This window comes from Semicossyphus pulcher, unplaced genomic scaffold, assembly GCF_022749685.1.
Source record: "Semicossyphus pulcher isolate SPU_LCO1_2020_fin unplaced genomic scaffold, fSemPul1.0.p SCAF_17, whole genome shotgun sequence".
In the NCBI taxonomy this organism is placed as follows: domain Eukaryota; kingdom Metazoa; phylum Chordata; class Actinopteri; order Labriformes; family Labridae; genus Semicossyphus; species Semicossyphus pulcher.
The window spans coordinates 10,271,824-10,291,391 of NW_027211681.1; the positions used below are offsets into that span (position 1 = coordinate 10,271,824).

Below are 19,568 nucleotides of genomic sequence, written 5' to 3' on the forward strand. Positions count from 1 at the left end.
AATGATGTAGTACAGCTTTACTGAACACATCCACAACTCTAGTGAAAGTTCGCAGCGATTACGCCCTGCCCTGACATGCTTTTAACTTAAAAGGGCCACAGTATACAATTCATCTTATGCTTAATTCAAGTTTTTAACTAAAACGTGGCCACTACAAAATAGTATCCAGCTAGCACAGCCACACTGCGTTTACTCAACTAGCATAGACACCTTATCTAATGCTAACGGTTAGCTACAGTAGGCAGTTGGACTTATGTTACCCATGTGTTAGACGGAAGAGTGGCAATTCTGAAACAAATTAATGAACGCAACTAACAGCTGAAACTATGATATATATTTTACAAACAATACTATTCAACCCGCCGCGGCCCTTAGCAAAGAAGCAGCCGTAAAATCAGGCCTTCAGAGACTCAGCCAAAAACAACTGTCATATTTCCTAACAAATCTCACGAAAACGGCAAAATACAACTTATGTAGTGAAACACAACACTGTCTGAATTTAACAGATGAAAATTAAATAAAAAACATTTTTAATTGACACAGATGGAGTTAGATGAAACCCAGACAGTAATCTTTCAGCTATCCTCACCTCGCCGGTAGCAGAGGAAAGGAGGAAGGAAGGACGTCACGACGCAAATGTAGAGCACGTACGTAGCGTCATCAGGCATAACAAGACAATCAAGGATATTCGTGCTTGTTATAATAAATGTTGACAACAACATATTGAAAACGTTTTCGCTGTAGCATTTGTTGGGGAAAAAAGCACTCGCATTAAGGCCATATTGTAAAAACCGCAATAACTATAAGCCGACCGGAAAAACTTTTCCGTCGGCTATTTTTGTAATAAATAATAGGGGATATCGTGTTTTGCAACAATTACTGGCAGTTACATCAGAGTATAAATCTATTTGTTCAATGATAAAGACTAGTCTCACATTAAAAATAACTTATTCATTCCTTTCTTTTACTGTTTCCCCCCCTAGTTTTGTATTTTCAATATAGTCGATGCTGTTGTTCTTAAGAAAATCTTAAGAAATTCTTAAGAAATTATCCAATATATCGTTTTTAACTGATATTGGGCTATATCCACGAACCCACCAGCTTTGACAGAACAGAATGTTTTCCTATTTTCCCATTCTACCGATATGTATTGAATGCACCACCAGACCAAAGCAGCTGCTCATCGATGTTTGTTGCCAGTGACCGACGCCAGCTAGCTAAAGTCATGGCGCTGCTTAAACAAAGTTGCTGTGTTGCTGGCCGTTTCTCCACAAACCATCTATGGCTGAGTCCAAGAAGCATCCCACATGTAAGTATATCATTTAATGCTCGAATATTGTCCCCATAACAAACACTATCCGTATGGGCAATCTATTAACAGCTACCGTCGGTTGTAAGCCTCGTCACAGGCCTTGAGATACAACTTGCAGTGATGTAACCTGACGTGCTGTTTTGTTTATCAGCTGTAGTGACAACAAGGTTCTTATAAAATTCCCAAAACGTCTGGTACACGGACTCTTCATAGAAATATTGAGACTCTGTGAAGCAGTGGCACGTGAGCTAACCCTCATTCCTTCCTCTGCAGTTTTACAGCTGCAGTCTGTCAACTGTGGCAAAGTCCTCCCCGGACAGGGTTGACAGAAAGAAGGAGCTTCTCGGTGATGAAGGGCCTGATCTGCAAGACTTCATTTCAGGGGAACTATCAGAGAAAAGCAAGTGGGAAGATTACAGAGGCAACCTGAAGAGAGAGAAGGGAGAGAGGTGAGAAGGCACAAGTATTACAGCTGTGGTAAATATTAGTAACTAAGTGGGGATTTTTAGCTTTTTCATGTACAACCACGCTTCCTATTGTATCTGTTAATGTAAATTGTTATCAGAAGAAGGTTCAAAGACCAGCTCATATAGAACCTTATCTACCAGACAGAGTTTAGCTGAGTCAACAGCTTTCATAGTTTAAAGGAAAATTGTTATACTACCCAGATCCTTATACATCCTGTCCGATAAAATTTCTGTGTGAAATTACCCTACCACTTTCCTTTAATTAAAGTGTAATTAATGTAACTTAACTTTGATTTATTTAACCTGGTCAGGGTTGTGTTTCCTTGAAGAAGTGGTTGTGTTTTAATGATGACAGTACAACAACTAGTTAGTACTGTTTTTATTGTTTTATTTTAGATCTATCGCTAGCTTAGCACTTAATCAATTATGCAGTATCATCAAAACAAATTGAAAATATCATCCATATCATCTTTGACATGTGCTTTTATTTTGAAATTCCCATGGCATATCGCCAGTTAAGTGTTTGTCAGTGTTTCTGTTCTTTTCTAACTGTGTGAAATCGGAACATGATGCCATCTAATTAATCCATCACAAGCCCTTCATTTGATAGTGGCAGGCTTTATGATGTCAACGAATATGGGATCATTAAAGAAAATAAATTATGTCATATTGTGAATATACATATTCACACCCCTCATCCTCACATAGAGACCAGACCACTGTTGCATGCTTATAAGGGGCTCTGCTGTTGTTAATGTGACAGGCTGCGACTTCCCCCATGGCTGAAGACGGAGATCCCCATTGGAAAAAACTACAACAAGCTGAAGAACACGCTGAGAGACCTCAACCTGCACACGGTGAGTCACACAGACAGGTGAAAGAAACAGTTTTAAAGCTGCTTAATGAAAAGGAATGAATACAGTATAATTTAAAATGTCCAATAAATACTACTGCTACTGAAGAGAAGTCTGGTTATTCTGCGTCTGTTCTTTTGCGTTGAAGAAGCTGTGTCTGTTTCCTCCTCAGGTGTGTGAGGAGGCCAGGTGTCCTAACATTGGGGAGTGCTGGGGAGGAGGAGAGTACGCTACAGCTACAGCCACCATCATGGTGAGTCTGCTCCTGACACAGTGCTACACTGTGGTGCAGCTGAAGTCATAGACAGCAACCAGATGTTTGCACTTGGATCTCTGTACTTCTGGCACACAAGTACTTGTCAGCCAAGTTCTTATTCTAAAAAAAAAAGTATATGTCAGTCATACTCATTTTCTGCTTATTGATTTTACAGATAGATGTAAAATCCTTAATCTATAGGATAAAAAAACTAATCCTCTAATCCTAAACATGCATATCCTGAGTTTTTTCTGTCTCTGTATTTATTTACAAATAGTTGATGGGGGACACGTGTACCCGTGGGTGCAGGTTCTGCTCTGTAAAGACAGCCCGTCGGCCCCCACCTCTGGACCCAGAAGAACCATACAACACAGCCAAGGCCATCGCTGCCTGGGGGCTGGACTACGTGGTTCTCACCTCAGTTGACAGAGATGGTAATGTGTTCCTAATTCAGTGTATCTTCTTTTAATTCTACTCAGGTGCAACTTCACAGCAAAGCTGTTAATGTGATTCTGGATTTGACGAAACAATGTTTACCAGATAACTTATTAATGAGAATAAATACTATGTTCACATACACTTTTAATGTCATTGATCCTCTCTTTCGTCATGCAGATATTTCCGATGGAGGAGCAGAGCACTTTGCTAAGACTGTCTCCAATCTGAAGGGAAGGTAAAACCTCCCATCCCTTTTTGATTTATATAATGTTTTTGTTTCAATATCTGTCCAGAATAAATTAATCAGCTTTCCTGTCGTCCCCATGAAGGAACTCTCAGATCCTGGTTGAATGTCTGACCCCAGATTTTCGTGGTGACCTGGCTGCAGTGGAGAAGATCGCCCTGTCAGGGTTAGACGTGTACGCCCACAATGTGGAGACAGTGCGAGAGCTTCAAAGGTGCTGACTCACATTTGAAATATGGCATTCTTTTTTTTTACTGGTTTCATTTTATGTTTGCTCATATTCCTGAGTTTTGATTTAAGTCCATCAAGGACTGAAGCCTCTGCATATGATCTTCGATTTAATCGCTGAGCTAAACTGGCCACTACTTTTTTTAATTTGAATAAATATCTTGTGTTAAAATAAGTATTACACACTCACAAAAGTACACACTATAAAAACACTAAGTGTAGACAGTAATACACACTTTTACCAGCAGGTGGAACTAAAGAGCCATATCCCGTGCTGTTAGTAATACTGGATTTATCAGAATCAGAAATACTTTGTTTATGGGGACAATTCGGGCGTGACAGCTGCTCTGCTACAGAGAAAAGCATGAAGAAATCTAGGAAATATAAGTAAGAAATATGTCAAATATGTGCAGTCTATACACAATACAATAAATGCAGAGGTGGAAACACAGGGAAAACATAATTGTTCATTGTAATCTAGATCCATATTTACTTTATAGATTATTTATCGACCATCTATCCCATCTGTTTCCAGGCACGTGCGTGACCCCAGAGCGAACTTTGACCAGTCTCTGAGTGTCCTGAAGCATGCTAAAAAAGTAAAACCCACTGTGCTCACAAAGACCTCCATCATGTTGGGACTGGGGGAGACCGACCAGCAGATACTTGACACATTGACTGGTGTGTACACACGCCCCCACACACAGAGACACTTCCAAAATGTTGATGTAAAGTACAACAATGTCCTGATCACACAGTCCTGGTGATGTTTCAGAGCTGCGAGAGGCAGGAGTGGACTGTCTGACACTGGGCCAATACATGCAACCCACCAAACGGCATCTGAAGGTGAGCGCTTTAAACTTTATGATGCATTTCACCGTCTACAAGGGCTAAAGTGCTCAAAGAGAGGCACTGAGTAAATGAATGCACAATGTGACAATGAGTGTTTGTGCTAAGGTGGAGGAATACGTCACTCCTGAGAGGTTCGCCCACTGGGAGAAGGTGGGAAATGAAATGGGCTTTATTTACACAGCCAGCGGGCCACTGGTGCGATCCTCCTACAAAGCAGGTGAGACACACACACACACACACACACACACACACACACACACACACACACACACACACACACACACACACACAGACAGACACACAGGCACAGAAGTTATAAATGAGATACAAAGAGTGTAATAGTAGCTTAAAGAGCTAACTTGCATAAATTAGAAATCTATTTTTCACTTGCCCCTGATGGTATGTAGACATGCAGATGGTTTTTGGGTTACTTTGGGCCTTTCTTAAACCACTCCCTACACACTTCCACTCCATTTGCACGCTTGTGTGGAGGCTCCGCCACATTGAGTGCCATCCAAAACCTCTGAGTGTGGAGTGGGTTATTAAACCCTCCACCACCGAGTCTGCACCGATGCTGACTTATTGACCAGGTGCAACGCTGTGTTATGTCCGTCATGAGATGAGAGACGTGTTATATTATTATTAAGAACTCGGGATGAAATTTACCACACTGTTATTTTCGTAGCTTTTGTTATTTGAAACTATGGGTACACACATTTCCTGCCTCCACCGGAGTGAGGAGAGTTCGTTTCAAAGCTCGGCGTTGCATTTAATCTCAATTCACCTTCGAAGGGTGCTCCGTGGGGAGGGTCCACATTTTGAAATTTCTAACTCTGAGACATCTGCCACCACAACATTAAAGTACCCAGATACCCCAACAATCCACAGACCCCTCTATAGTCAGTTCACACAGCGACCTTTTCTTCAGTACAAAGAACTTATAATAAAAAACTGCTCACTGTAGCGTGCAGTAGGAGTGACATTGATTCTGCAAGGACATTATGTTCTGAATTTTTGAAATGCCATTTCCACTTCTTTCAACCTCGAAATCTCTGTAAACTATTTGTCTCATTTATGACACCACTAGCTGAATGTTTTCATGTTTTTATCAAGAGGTATTTCTGTAATTTCTATGAAGTGACCTTTTAAATTCTTTTGCGAAGACCAAGGCTAAAGTTTTCTCACAAAACAAATTTCAAGCAAGCTTACAATCATGTAAGACTCAGAAACAGAGTGAGAGTCATGCTCTGAAGCAAGCTGTTAACGAAGGTGCTGCAGCTAACATTTGAACTACAGCAGCTCTACAGCAGTGTGAGATGTTTAAATGTCTGTCGGTCACAAAGGTTCTGGTGACTGCTTACATCTAGAAAAAGCTCTAATTCCACACAACTCTTCATCTAAGTTATATTAGTGAGAGAACATATATATTTCTAACATATGCCCTTTCCTCTTCACAGGCGAGTTCTTCCTGAAGAATCTACTGAACAAGAGAAAAGCAGAAGTCACAGCAGCAGAATGAAAAACAAACAGCAGCTTATAGAGACTTTCTCTTTTAAATCTAGCGCCTACCTATAATAGCAATACACATGTACAACTCCTGCTGTAGCACAATGCATCTCTAACATGGAAACATATTTATCACATATTACAAACAAAGCTTATGTTAAGTTCAGGGACCAGTCGTTTGCACTAGACCTCCACTGCTAAGCTGTGACGGCCCAGAGCTCAAAGTTTAAGAGGGAGGAGATCAAAGAGAACCAGCAGCAGTTTGAGGCCTGCAGATAAGAAGTTAACCTGGGCGCACACCCTGCCAGAAGGACTATGCCAGTGGTGTTGGCCGTCGCTGTAATTTGCAATCTCTGCAGCTCCAGGGGGGGGCCCTAAATCTCATGCAGCATGTACTCCCTCCCCTCAGGGGCCCTGGAGTTCAGGTGAAGAGCTGCTGACCTTTAACCACGAGCTCTTTGATGTCTGCTGCTTCTGGACTGATGATTTAATGAAGCAGGAGAGGTTGGGTTTCTCTTCAGTCTGAGGGTTTATTCAGCAGCACAAAAGAGAAATTATAGATTTAAAAGCAAAGTTATTGTTGCTAAAGATTTAACACTGTCTCATTCTGTTTTATATTACTATTACATTAGGAAAAAGTATGAATTCATCCTTCATTGGTCGTATTGTCATTTAAAGACATCAATTCAATTTGGCAGTTTGGGCTCAACTGTTTTTTTCCTACTGTAATAAAATACAATTTTACACCTTAAAAAAAGTTTTTTTAGAAAACTGGTTTAGAAAAAACTCAAATGTAATATGTACATTTATATTTATGTAATTAAATGTCATCAGTCCACATGTGCGTGTGTTATTTTGTGTCACTTTTGTTTTCCTACATCGATTCTGAATGAAAAACAGGCACAAATTAAAGACATCACATTTTATTGCATTGGCATTTTTAGTAAAAAGTCACCGATACAGAGGACAAATACTGATTAACATACAGTAAGATGATTTATAAAAATATTTTTAAAAATAGTATAAAATTTTGCAATAATACTTGATTATATAGTAAACACTGTAAGAAAGTAAACCCACATTAATAGTGTTCATTTGAAATGGACTAAAACAGACAGCATCGTGTTTAACCGCACCCGAAACGCTTTGAGACATGAAATGTAGAAAATTAAGAGTTCCTGTTTGTTCAATGGTTTATCACATGGATCACATTCACACAAATTTTGGACTGAAGGCTCAACTTCTTCCTCTCATCCGACCTCCTGCAGGGAGCAGCTAGTCACACCGTTCATCATGAGGCGAGAACCAACCAGCAGAGCAGTCAGGCCTGAATGAAGTGTAGCACAAGCAATAAAGAGCTGGAGAGAGGAATGTGTTGCTTGTCATGCGAGTGCAGCGGCTGAGGTGAGTTTTAGACTTTGGCTTTCTTGGTGGGAGGTTCAATGACAGCGTTGCGAGGACCGACGCCCGCCGGAGTGTAGGGGATTCTGGTTACTGTCACTTTCTTACCGATGGTCTCGATCTGCGAACACAAAAATAAATAAAATGTAACATAAAACTATTGTTTCCAAACATCCATGTCTGTGTATGTGTGGGGTTTCCTGCGGGCTCACCTGGAAGCCGATGTTCTGCAGGTTAGCGTGGAGGTGGTCCAGCACTCTGCGACCATCAAATATGAAGGCAGGCTTCAGCATCTTCTTGTAAATCTTTTCATAGTCCAGCTCCTGTAGTGGATTAGACGGTTGTGATGACTTTAATGCTCTTTTAGTCTGAGGATGAAGCAATTTAAAGGATGTAAGGAAAAGAAAGTGCTGACAGACCTTAAACATGTCCCACTCAGTGCAGATGACCAACGCATGCGCACTCTGGCAGGCCTCATACGGGTCTGTGGTCACGGTCACCAGCTCCGACACTAAGGAACAAAAACAAAAAACAAGTCAAAGAAGAGTCACAATGACTCATATCAGTGATCATTACGGCTTTTAGGGTCTAATTACACGTTTTGATTTTTTTTGTAATGTCCCCTACCAATGACTCAAAACCATAGAGTGAGTATTAAAAAGTGGAAGTAACCACGGAAACATCACCCATTGGTTTGGTCACCCAAAAGTCAAGTTTAATGACTCGACATAGCTGGGGTAATGCCTAGCAGACAGCTAGCAACAACAAACTGTGAGTGTTGCCATAACACTAATTACAAATAACTTCTGATACAATTGAAACATGTGCGTTTATGTCTAAATTACCTCTGCACAGATCAACGGTCATGAAAGAGTAAATGAGCTGTAGAGACCAAGTTGTACAAGGCTGTAAACATGTTTCGATCTGCGCTGAAGCTTAGGGACAGGCTAACTTCTGAAGCCAGCCTCAAGTGGCCATTTGAGGAACTGCAGTTTTGGCACTTTCATGTTGACTTTGTGTTCCCGCCCCAGATGTTGTTGCTTACAACCAAAGAACATAATGTTCAATTTGAGTATCTTCAATCCCAGGCTGCAACTAACTTATTTTCATTAGTAATTAATCTGTGACAACACCAATATACAAGTTATGATCATAGAAAGCTCAGAAAATTAGCTGGGCATTTTTCCTAAAAATTACTTACTATTTTTTGTATGGGTTTTTGCTGATGGAAGACACATATGCAACAAAAGCTGGACTTGAAGTTTCGATTACATAATGTCATACTTGTCCTCCCTCTCTCCCCTCATTTTAAATCAAGTCAACTTTTTTTAAAAAGCCCAATATCATACATTTGCATCAAGTTGATTTCCTGCAATATCTCTGCTGTATCTGCAGTAATACAGGGAAATACATTTCTTTCATTGAACCTAGTTGACACACACCTCTCTCTGGGTTGTCCTCCGAGATGTTGGGCTGCGAGAGGTCATGAATGATTTGTTCCTTGAGCACTTTGGGGTCGTAGATGAACAGCTTGGCTCCTTCATCCATCAGATACTTTGAGATGTAGATACTGGACGACTCCCTGGAGTTGTAAAACAAACACACACACACACTTGATGTCAACTTTGATCAGGGCCAGAGTTCACTTCAGAGGGTTGGCAGGTGTCCATGTGGAGGAAAGCGTGATCAACAGTGACACGGCATGTTTTTATGTGTGCTCTTTAGGCTTTTCATGCACACAATGGTCAGTTAATGACTAACATAAAGTTATTGAAAAGAAATAATAAACTGGGAGGTGAAGAATGTCCACAAGGGTGTGAGAAGCAAGAAAAGAGACTCACCTTGTGTCACCTGTGTCCTTTTTGAAGGAGAAGCCCAGCAGAGCAATCTTTTTACCAGTGACAGTGTTGAAGAGGCAGTCAATTATCCTGCAGGCAAACCGCCGCCTCTGGTACTCATTCATGTCTATCACCTGAGAGGATCACAAACAGAGGTGGAGAGGAAGGTGAACACAGTGAGCCAACACTCTTAGAGAAAGGGGGAAATGAGGTGCTGTACAGTGAAGGTCTCACCTGCTGCCAGTATGAGGCTACCTCAGGCAGGTTGAGGGCCTCACACAGGTACACCAAGTTCAGCACGTCCTTCTGGAAACAGCTCCCACCAAAACCTGACCAGAGTGTTGGAGAATTAAAGAGACAGAAAGCAGCACTTAAATCTGTGTTTAAATGAATTAAAACTAACGCAGAAGCTCACATCAAACATTGTTTCTTACCCACACTGGCTTTGAGAAACTTGCTGCCTATCCTCTGGTCCATACCGATCGCCTTGGCTACCTCCTCCACGTCGGCGCCGGTGGCCTCGCACAGAGCACTGATGCTGTTGATGCTGCTGATTCGCTGTGCCAGGAATGCATTGGCTGCCTAAAAAAAGCATGCAAACATTTGCTGCTTCATGTTCTCAAATAAGATAATTCTATTTGTTTTTCTTTTTAATTGAGAGCATTAAACATATAGATTTACTTGACTGCAACAATAACAAGCTTAAGTCTATTTATCTGTGTAGCTCTTATCTGAACTCGAAAGCTAATTCAATATGTGATCTTGGGATAATTGTTTATTTATTGTAGCATTAAACAGCAAGTTAACTAAATCAAACACAATGAAAATAATCTGTAGTTGCAGCTCTAGACTCACTAGTTTGGACAGCTCGGAGGACCACGTGTTGGTCGTGATGATCCGCGCTTTGGGGACCCAGTGTTCATAGACGGCACACAGCGCCCTGATGGCCCTCTGACCTTCAGCAGTTTCATCTCCACCAATCAGGACGCGGTCCGGCTCCTTCAGGTCCCGCACTGCTGTTCCTTCTGCAAGGAACTCTGGGTTGGACAGCACCTAAAGCAGAAGCAGGATTAAAAAAACCTCACAGAGCAACAGATGTCAGAGATTCATTCTCAAACAGCTACAATAAAACTCACCTGTAGGTTGAGGCTGGGCTTAGTGTTGGCGTCAAATATCCGTCTGATGCTCTCGGCAGCGCGGACCGGGACTGTGCTCTTCTCTGTGACGATCTTGTAGCCATCAGACACCTCCACTATCCGACGAGCGCACGCCTCAATGAACTTGAGGTCAGCCGCACGACCCTTTCCCATCCCATAGGTCTTAGTTGGTGTGTTTACCTGTGGAGGAATATTTTAATAGATGTCAGATTTTTTTCTCCAACAGGTCAAACAGCAGAAACTGTGCATCAGTATGCGTGTGCAAGGGGGGGACTCACCGAGATAAAGACGAGGTCTGCATCCCTGATTGCTGAGTCTATGTCTGTGGAGAAGAACAGATTTCTTCCTCTGCATGATTCAACCACCTCCTTCAAACCCGGCTGCAGTGGGAGGAAGTGGGAAAATGAGACAGAGGGTGTGTCGGTGAATGTGTACGACAAAACACAGCACAGACAGTTACAAATGTAATACGAGTTCTCAGTGGCGAGCGTAAAGGGCAGTTTATGACCAGTCATGATGATGTAATACCCTGTGGTGGCTGTTGCGACATCACACAGCCTGGAACTACTTAATGTTTCAGTCAGCCCGCGATGGAGTAATGTTGTACAGAAACAATGACTGTGAAGGTTGCCTAGCTACAATATATCTACTGATGAACTGATTTTAAGTGGAATTAATGAAACTAACCACTCCCCCGAGATATCTGGCTCTCAGATAAGAATGCAACAGAATAGCACATGGCTTATCAGTGTTATAATAAAATACAACCCACTCTTCATTAATGTTTCACCAGAAGTCACGCAATTAATCCTGTTGTTAAAGAAATGGTCTCTTAATTAATTAAAATCATATGATACCTCATATATGGGCAGGGTGTCTGAGTTCCAGGCTTTGATGCGGGACTCATTGACATCCACGACGGTCACGGTGATCTCTGGACACATGTGGGCGATCACACTACATGTTGGGCCTCCTACGTACCCGGCACCAATGCAGCAGATCCTCTTTATCTGAAACATCTGCAAGTACACAGAGAAAAAGCTGGTGTGAGAAAATACACTTTTTGTAACACAGTTTTATAAATGTATTTCACCTTGACCAAAACTGGGATTTTGAAGCAAATACTTTTAAGACTAAATTGGCCGAAGAGTTTTTTGTTTTTTTTAGATTAATTAATTAAATACATTTGAAACTACTTTTCAATCAACCTACCTGAAACCTTGTTAGGCAGTTTTGGAATCTAATTTTTTGTTAATTATCGATAGATCGGCAACAGACTAATATATATGATAATATATATTGGCCTGTCTAGCTCAATTCTGAATGTAGCGCCATGTTCAGATAACCTCTTTTTCCAATCTATCAGTTTTTTCTAATGTACTATCATACCAAAAAGTTACTCAGCTTCAACAGTGTCACTTCCATGGTTTCTCTAAAAGCCTGCGATCCATCAAAAAGATAGTTTGGTTCCTTGTATTAAACCATTTCTGTATAATTTTGGATATTCCTTTATTAGAACAGATCTCAAATTTACTTGCCAAGACTTTAGAGCTTTTATGACTGCTCGGTCGATAATTAATTCCCTCAACAAAAAATAATTTGCAGCTATTTTGATGATCTTATAGTCGTTTTATTCATTTTTAAGCAAATTCACCAAACGTTTACTTACCTCAGCTTCTCAATTATCTTAATAATGAGGTTTTTAACTTCTATTACTTTTGTGAACGTTTACTTTAAAATGTTAAGTTTTGATTTGATATTTATGTGTTTCTATTGTATAAAAGCCCTATAGATTGACTAATAGTAAGGGCAATCATTAATTTCAGCTCTATGCTACACTGAACATTGCATGTCCACTCACTTGTCCATATATTTCGCTTTACTGAAGAGTATCTCAACTTTAAAAATAACTTCCTCTAGCTTATCTACATTGATAAGCAGAGCTTCAAAAGAAACAATGTAAAGTTTGCTTTCCCTGGTATACTTTTTCTTTTCTGAATCATCTCAAATCATCCTGCTCCAGTGGTAATGGTTACCAGCCGCACCGTTACATCCTGGGAGAAAATAAAGAGCCTTTCATTCAACTCAGCCTCGTCCAGCAGACAAGAAAAATGACCTTTTATCCCAGATACCTTTCAGCTAATTGACATTAGCTGTGATTCCGAGCTAGTGTCACTGATTATAGGGTAACATAACACATTAACAGCATCATAATTACGCCAGTTTGCTTCTTCTTTCATAACGTTAAGTGAGCCAACTGAGCACAAGAATCAAATGAATGGACGTCTCTGTTGAAGCTAGCTAGCAACGGTTAGCTAACGGTAGATTACCTTTGCCAACTCGACAGTCAGTCAACTTCAGGAATGCGCAGATTATGTTGCTCCACTCTTAAATGTGTCTTGTAGAAACAGCAGCCGTCGGTTCCGGAGCCGCTTTTCTGCCACAATAAATATTAAATAACTTAAACTCGGGTAAACCAGCGCTCGACTGACAAAGTCACTGCATGAGGGCTTCTCTAATAACTTTTCCTGCACTACCTTTATCGGAACTGATGCACTTCTGCCAAGGTAGCACCACCTTATTCATGACATCGAGCAGAGGGAGAGACACTTCCGGCGTTAGGTTTTCAGAGTAAAATCATGTTATCACTGTTCCGCCCTAATAACTACACTACACTGGAATGGACAAAATAACAGAAAACATGCTTAATGTATTAGTGGTGGAACAAGTGTTTACTTTTAATTACTAAGTCCTGCATTGAAAGTATCTAAGTATCATCAGGACATTGAACTAAAAGTATTAAAATTAAAGTAGCCTACTCAATTCAGAAAATGGCTTCTATGGCCGTTAAACTGTTAAATATTATATCATTAGAATATTAAGAGTGATGCATTCATCTACAAGCATAAATTTACTGTTTGAATGAATTTAGATTTAGCTCATTATTAGTATATAACTGTAAATCTTGATTATCAATATGGATTCTCTGTTAATCGATTGATTTGTTTGTTAAAACTCTAAAGCTGGAAGCATGAATTGTTTTTTGCCTTCAGTTTGACTTACACAATAACAATTAATAGATTCTAATTATTTTTCAACAGCACTATAAATAATATTAATGCTTTTCTTGTATATACTGTTGGGTCTTAAATGTATAGCATCAAATTAAGACTTCTATATAAAATGTCATAATATTTGTTTGTTTAATCTTTTTTAACTTACTAGTATCTCAAGCTTTCATATATTTTTAGTAATGTTAGGAATACAATATTTCCCCCTGAAGTGGAGTTAAAGTAGAAAGTTCATTTTACTTCATTGTAACAGCAGCATAAACTTAAACTTCAACATGTGGTCAGTACAACTTTCTAAAACGATAAAAAAAAAGTTCACTTCAAGGGTCATTTGGTAGCTCTCATGGAGCTTTTAACCACATCACATTGTCCTTATCATCAGCCCATTTAATAAATGACAAGGTAACCGAGTACATATCATTCCAAATGTAAGCTTATCCTAATTTGTTTTTTCAAGTAAAACTAGCTTTCAGGGTAATTTCGTAAGGAGTGTACTCAAAAAATGCTGCTTTGGCAAATGTTACCTCCATAATAATAAAAATCTCCAAAACAGCTCAACGATGTAACATCGGAAATAAAAACCTCCATGAAGTAATACTAAAAATGCTGCTGTACTGAAGGCCAAGAGGGATCCCAAACCTCACATTTTTACAAGAACATGATGCCTGGATAAGGGGTCATGGTAACTTCAAAAGATACTGATCTAAAGAAGGAACCACTCCTATTTTTAGAAACACTTGTCTTCAGGAGAGACAACCAGCTTGAGCACAGATAGTAGAATCTAAACAGCTTTGTGGGAGCTTTTATTGTAAAATAGAGTGGAAGCACAGACCTAATAATGGGCAATAAACAAAGGCATTAACAGCACTCTCTCATTAAGACAATTAGGTTTCGCTGTCTGAGTTGTAAATCCAAATTGCTTCCGTGTGTAGAGACTTGTTTAAAGGGACGCCTACATGCTGGTGGAGTGGGGCTATCACTTCATTGTGTTGATGCATCACTAAAGACATTCTTAAAGACTGTAAAACAATGAAAATGAATGAATACTAGTTATAAATAAACAACTGAAATCATGCTTAACATAAAATAAGTGTGTAATAACACTGTTGAACAGATCAGTCTCTTAGACTGTGTGACGTTTTGGAGCCTCAGGAAATGTAAAGACACAAATAAACTTTCAACAATATTTAAACTATAAACATTAGTAGGAAAATCAGCTGTTTGCATCAGTATTATTTGTTATTGCTGCTTCAGTTTCTGATGTATTACATAGTAATAAAAGAGTCACATTTATAAAAAAAAAAAAAAAGGTTAGGGTTGTTATTGCAATTTATCACACTGTCTTTCCTTTCATATTATGCCACACAAAATGTTTTCAAGTTTTTGAGCACACTGCAACATTTCACAAAATGAGTTACATAAGAAATATAAACTAGCACTGCAACTGCTGCTATTATAAAATGTGAGAAAACTATACAATTTAGCAGTTGATGTTTAAAACACTCAACATTACGGTACAAAACTTAAAACTTCAATGTAACCTACCACAGATACTGCATTAGTGGTATATTTGAAATGTTATTTCCTGAATGGTATAGTTTTATTAGGAGGGCTCCACGGTGGAGGGGGGCTGTCTCTGAGTATCGCTTGTATTCGTCTTTCTTCTCTTTGTCTCTTCTGTTCTAGGTCTTTCCGTATCTGGGAAAAAAAGGGAAATCAATAACAAGAGATATTAACCCTTCCAGACTACTTCAATATAAACACTACTCTGAGTACTGCCAGATCAACAGAAATGACCCCTCTGATTTCAGACTACACACTGGTGGTGATTGCTAAGTGAGCAACAATTCTTTCAAAAACAAACAAACAAGACCTCTGACGCCTTTAATCGCCGGTAACATAATGTGATCTACTTACCACCCAGTTTTCATACATCTCTAAAGCCGTTTTATCTCTCTCTTCTTTCATGTAGCGTTCCTCCTCTACTTTAGTTCTGATTTCTTTTCGCTCCGTCGCAACTTTCCTATGGAGAACATCTTTCTTCTTTTCATGCCTTAAACATAGTAAGAAAAAAGACTTTAACGTTTGGTTGAGAGTTTGTCCACTTCACTGTTAATGTTTGTGTGAGCGAGAAAGGGGGGATAAAATATGGATAAACTTTAAGTTTAGGCTGACATCTAGTGGTTGATTATTTTACTAATTATTTTAATAAACTGTTGACCACGGCATGCAGCAGTTTGAAATGTACTACTTCTGTTTCGTGAAGGTTTAAATGCTTACTGTCAGAACACACCTTTAATGTTCCAGTAATGTAAGATAAATGTATGAAAAGAATGTGTGCAATCCTGCCACTCTAGTCTCTAAATGTCAGGAACGTGTAAAGTCTGGTTGCATTGTGGGTAGAGACTTTGCAACTAACAGCACAGCAGCTGTAAGACTGAACTGTTCAGACATTACAGCCAATGTTTGCTTTTTTACTCATCAGTCAAAATGTGCAAAAGACCTGAAACCTCTATCACTGGAGGTTAGTGCAAAGACAGGTCATATTACATCACCTTTCAAACAGATAAGCTTAATAAATATATAGAAAAACCCTATTGAGAGAACATATTAAGATGATGATTTACACTCACCAGTTAGAAAAGGCAGATCTGCTGTCTCTCTTTCTTTCTTCCTCCTTTTCTTGTTTATTTAAGTTCTGTTTGCTTTCAGTATCTCTTTGTTTTCTGTTCTTTTCTTTAAGTAGATGATCATGCTCACTTTTCCATTTTTCAAACACCTGTAGCATTTAAAACATTACTGATCAGAACCACATCTTTCCACAGGAGTGATTATTATATATTCCAGAATATAAATGATCAACACACCTGTTGAGCAGATTGTCTTTTTTCCTCTTGCTCCTCAATCGCTCTTTGCTCTTTTCTCATCTTGTCTTGCTTTTCTTTGGCTTTTGCTTTGAGACTCTCCGCTTTCGTTTCTTTCCAAGCCTTGTATGATGCGACAGCATCCTCCTTCTTTGCTTCTTCGTCCTGTTTGTTGATGGCAAGCGAAGTGCATACATGTTAAAAGTAACTAGTGTGTGTGTTTATAGTTTGTTGTTTCATATTTCCAAAATTTCCAAAAATCCATATTTACAAAAAATTAATCACCCTTTTCTTTTTTTCCTTTAGAGTTTCCTCTTTCTTCTTCAGCTGCATGTTCTCTCTTGACTTTTCCTTTTTCTTTTTAAGCCATTCCTGTGGGGACAACATGTTGACTGTAGCAAAGCAGATTGTTACGGTGCGTCCCTCCACCTAGTGGTTTGCACCCTACATGACACTACAGGATCATCATCACACTGACCTGGTAAATGGCAGCTCTGAGTGAATCTGCTGCCTGAGGCTGAGACTCTTCTAGTGAAACTTTGCGATCCAGAACTTTGAGACTTCCCAAATACTTTGACTCCACTTTCTGGGAGCACACACTGTGAGATCTCTGGGTGATCTTTGAGTGAGAACTTGATGTCCTGATTTCAATAAATGACAGTCAGTAAAGTAAGAATCTTTCTCTAATCATAGAGCTATTTTTCATTGTTGCAGCTTGTTTACCCACCTGCTGTCAAATGATTTTCCTTGTACATGAGAGAGCTGATCTGAGTGATCTCCTGAGTCCTGCTTAAACAAGGCAATAAACACGTCGACTGAGATATAATCAAAGTAAGAGGCAGTAAACTAGAAACTACCTAAAAGGCATCACAGTAAAACATCATAGTGAATTACTTACATTAAACTCTTCAAATGATGTGGAGTACTTTCTCTCCTCATCTTTGCTGTCATCAGAATAAAAGCTCTCTGAAACAGTATATGAAATATATAAATACAAAATAATAATGAATATATAAAGAGGATAACTGAGTTAATAATAATACATACTCCTGGATCCAGAATCGACTGTGGACTTGGTCTGCGACAGGTCACTCCTGCTTGAAGACATTTTGCTGAGGCTGCATGAAACTCCTTCCGTCCACTACATGAGGAAACAACAACATGCTTTGATTATAAAATGTTTCTTTGATCACTCTGCAACTGCAAGTACTGACTAACGAGATGTGTGTGTTGACTTCGGGTCCTTACAGCTGTATTGCTGTCTGTGCCGGTGGAGAGGGGAATGGATGCAGAGGAGGTCTGTGGCCTGCTGACATCCTGAGATTCAGCATCTTCAGCTTTCTTTTCTGTAGCATGTTGACTCAATCCCAGAGTCCTTTGCCTCGGTTTTGGCCTGGGCGGCTCCCTCTCTATAGCACTTTCTGGATAATGACAGGTTGTGGACAATAAATTTTAAACCTCAACTAATATTTGTGATATAAGTAATGTTACCTTTGCCTCCTGTTAAGAAACAGTGTAAACAGACCTGCTGAAGATGCATGTTTGAGGTCAGTTGCTGATAACTGGAGTGGAGTCTGTGGAGAGCTGCTCTTCTCCTCTGGAGTCTCCTTCACACTGTTGTCCGGTGGTAAAGGTAAAGGCATGTCCAGCAGAGTATCCCCTGAGCTTTGGTATGACAAAGACTTACTCGAGCCCTGTCTTGTGATTTGAGAATCACTAGACTCCACATTGCTGCCTTTAAATCGTTCATTATCTTCAGTGGCTTCTGTGGAGTGTTGAGTGGAAAATGAGCTATTATAATCATTGTGTTGACTGACAGGCGTCTCGTTGTCATGTGACTCTGATGCTGTTGTGTGTCCCGAGGGAGAGCTGATTCTTTGGGTTTTCAGAAAGGAAACTCTCTTCGTCCTGCCATGTTTGCTTTCATCGTCTGAAACGTCAAAGTCGTTGATTTTGGCTTTGCTCTTCTCAGCCTTAAATATGCTGGATCTCTTTTTTCTTGATTTGAGGAGTTCATTCAAAAAATCTGTAAAAAACAAACAAACAAACAAACTAACAGGATCATTTGGACAATTAATCAACCAGACTTTGTTTGTATGGTACTATTCATACAAGTAAATTCATCACAAAATGCTCGTCATATACGACCCCTTCCTCCAGAGTGTATATCAAGCCGCGAAACAGAATACAATTTATGAATATATATGTACATATCAGATATAAAACTAAATGACAGACCACCTAAGGGACTTGCATCTTAGGGATCTCATGTATTATATTTTGATGCTCTGCCATCTTACCATCTTCATCCTCATTGAAGTCATCAGAGTACGAGTATTGGTTTGTTTTAGTTTTGCTTGCTCTGGCCGATACAGCAGCCTGAAGTTCATCCTTCAACGACATAAATTCAGGTTGATATAACACTTTACAAGTCTTCAGGGCGCTGTTGGTTTAACAAATAATTTCTCAACTATTAAGATACTCCTCGACAAAATATAAGGCTTTTACCTGAAATGTTGTCCTTCTCGATGTTTTCGGGCTTTTCGTGTAAGCCAGTGTCCTGAAGTCCTGACTTGTCATTCTGAAAACAATAACCAGTAGTCTCTCATTGCCTTCACAGAAATTAGCATGCTAGCTATTGCTCGCTGCGTTCATTAATAGCTAGCTGCTTAGCTGTCAATGCTAACAAGAAGGCTACATCCGCATAATGCAAAGTTTGATGTTACATGATTGTTGTCGTGTTCATTACAAACCACACGGCTACTTATTAATGTTAAGCCCTAAAGACACTCTGACATAGCTACAGCGGGCTAACTGACTTGTTGACGGTTACCCAGGGAAACGTGGTGGACACTTCCGGTTTAACACTGCGCATGCTTACAGGATTAACCGAAACAAGTCAAATGCCAGGAGGGGAGCAAATTTGACGTGTAGTTTTTTTTACTTGTGGGATGTATGTATAATAACTATGTATTGTGCAGAGTTGTATGTTGAAAATAATATAATATCAACTATTACTGTCAAGTAAACGAAGTACACATATGTTCCTAAAAAGAGTACATCATGAAGTAGATTAAATT

General features: G+C 39.6%; 3 protein-coding genes across 4 annotated transcripts; 1 reads left to right on the forward strand and 2 right to left on the reverse strand.

Moving 5' to 3' along the window:
- Positions 1-1,186: 1,186 nt before the first annotated feature.
- Positions 1,187-6,988, forward strand: lias (lipoic acid synthetase). Its single transcript, XM_069665993.1, has 11 exons — positions 1,187-1,309; positions 1,586-1,761; positions 2,543-2,636; positions 2,806-2,886; positions 3,167-3,323; positions 3,505-3,562; positions 3,657-3,785; positions 4,335-4,480; positions 4,575-4,645; positions 4,757-4,868; positions 6,109-6,988. Exons 1-11 carry the CDS (start codon positions 1,187-1,189, stop codon positions 6,168-6,170), a joined length of 1,209 nt encoding a protein of 402 aa, XP_069522094.1. The 3' UTR covers positions 6,171-6,988.
- A 92-nt stretch (positions 6,989-7,080) lies between these two features.
- On the reverse strand, positions 7,081-13,118 carry ugdh (UDP-glucose 6-dehydrogenase). Its single transcript, XM_069666122.1, has 12 exons — positions 12,884-13,118; positions 11,411-11,572; positions 10,832-10,933; positions 10,533-10,733; positions 10,252-10,449; positions 9,831-9,978; positions 9,631-9,725; positions 9,400-9,530; positions 9,001-9,140; positions 7,978-8,069; positions 7,771-7,881; positions 7,081-7,679 (listed from the first exon to the last, which is right to left on the reverse strand). Exons 2-12 carry the CDS (start codon positions 11,570-11,572, stop codon positions 7,569-7,571), a joined length of 1,491 nt encoding a protein of 496 aa, XP_069522223.1. The 5' UTR covers positions 12,884-13,118; the 3' UTR covers positions 7,081-7,568.
- Positions 13,119-14,425: 1,307 nt separating this feature from the next.
- map9 (microtubule-associated protein 9) lies at positions 14,426-19,301 on the reverse strand. 2 transcript variants are annotated; one of them, XM_069666064.1, is made up of 13 exons: positions 18,997-19,301; positions 18,789-18,879; positions 18,014-18,514; positions 17,737-17,909; positions 17,536-17,629; positions 17,387-17,454; positions 17,216-17,274; positions 16,967-17,129; positions 16,774-16,860; positions 16,492-16,653; positions 16,258-16,403; positions 15,542-15,677; positions 14,426-15,322 (listed from the first exon to the last, which is right to left on the reverse strand). In XM_069666064.1, the coding sequence occupies exons 1-13, from the start codon at positions 19,066-19,068 to the stop codon at positions 15,203-15,205; spliced, it is 1,872 nt and encodes a 623-aa protein (XP_069522165.1). In that variant the 5' UTR covers positions 19,069-19,301; the 3' UTR covers positions 14,426-15,202. The 2 variants fall into 2 exon arrangements, with proteins under 2 accessions (XP_069522165.1, XP_069522164.1); XM_069666063.1 differs by having other exon boundaries at positions 17,216-17,277.
- Positions 19,302-19,568: the final 267 nt, after the last annotated feature.

Coding starts and splice junctions, on each gene's coding strand:
- lias (XM_069665993.1), top strand. CDS start 1,187: ATGTTTGTTGCCAGTGACCGACGCCAGCTAGCTAAAGTCATGGCGCTG. Junction 1,762..2,542: donor AAGAGAGAGAAGGGAGAGAG/GTGAGAAGGCAC, acceptor TTAATGTGACAG/GCTGCGACTTCCCCCATGGC. Junction 4,646..4,756: donor CCACCAAACGGCATCTGAAG/GTGAGCGCTTTA, acceptor GTTTGTGCTAAG/GTGGAGGAATACGTCACTCC.
- ugdh (XM_069666122.1), bottom strand. CDS start 11,572: ATGTTTCAGATAAAGAGGATCTGCTGCATTGGTGCCGGGTACGTAGGA. Junction 9,531..9,630: donor TAGCCTCATACTGGCAGCAG/GTGAGACCTTCA, acceptor TGATCCTCTCAG/GTGATAGACATGAATGAGTA. Junction 9,141..9,399: donor AAGGACACAGGTGACACAAG/GTGAGTCTCTTT, acceptor TTACAACTCCAG/GGAGTCGTCCAGTATCTACA.
- map9 (XM_069666063.1), bottom strand. CDS start 19,068: ATGACAAGTCAGGACTTCAGGACACTGGCTTACACGAAAAGCCCGAAA. Junction 17,630..17,736: donor GCACAGACAGCAATACAGCT/GTAAGGACCCGA, acceptor TTCCTCATGTAG/TGGACGGAAGGAGTTTCATG. Junction 17,455..17,535: donor AGTCGATTCTGGATCCAGGA/GTATGTATTATT, acceptor ATACTGTTTCAG/AGAGCTTTTATTCTGATGAC.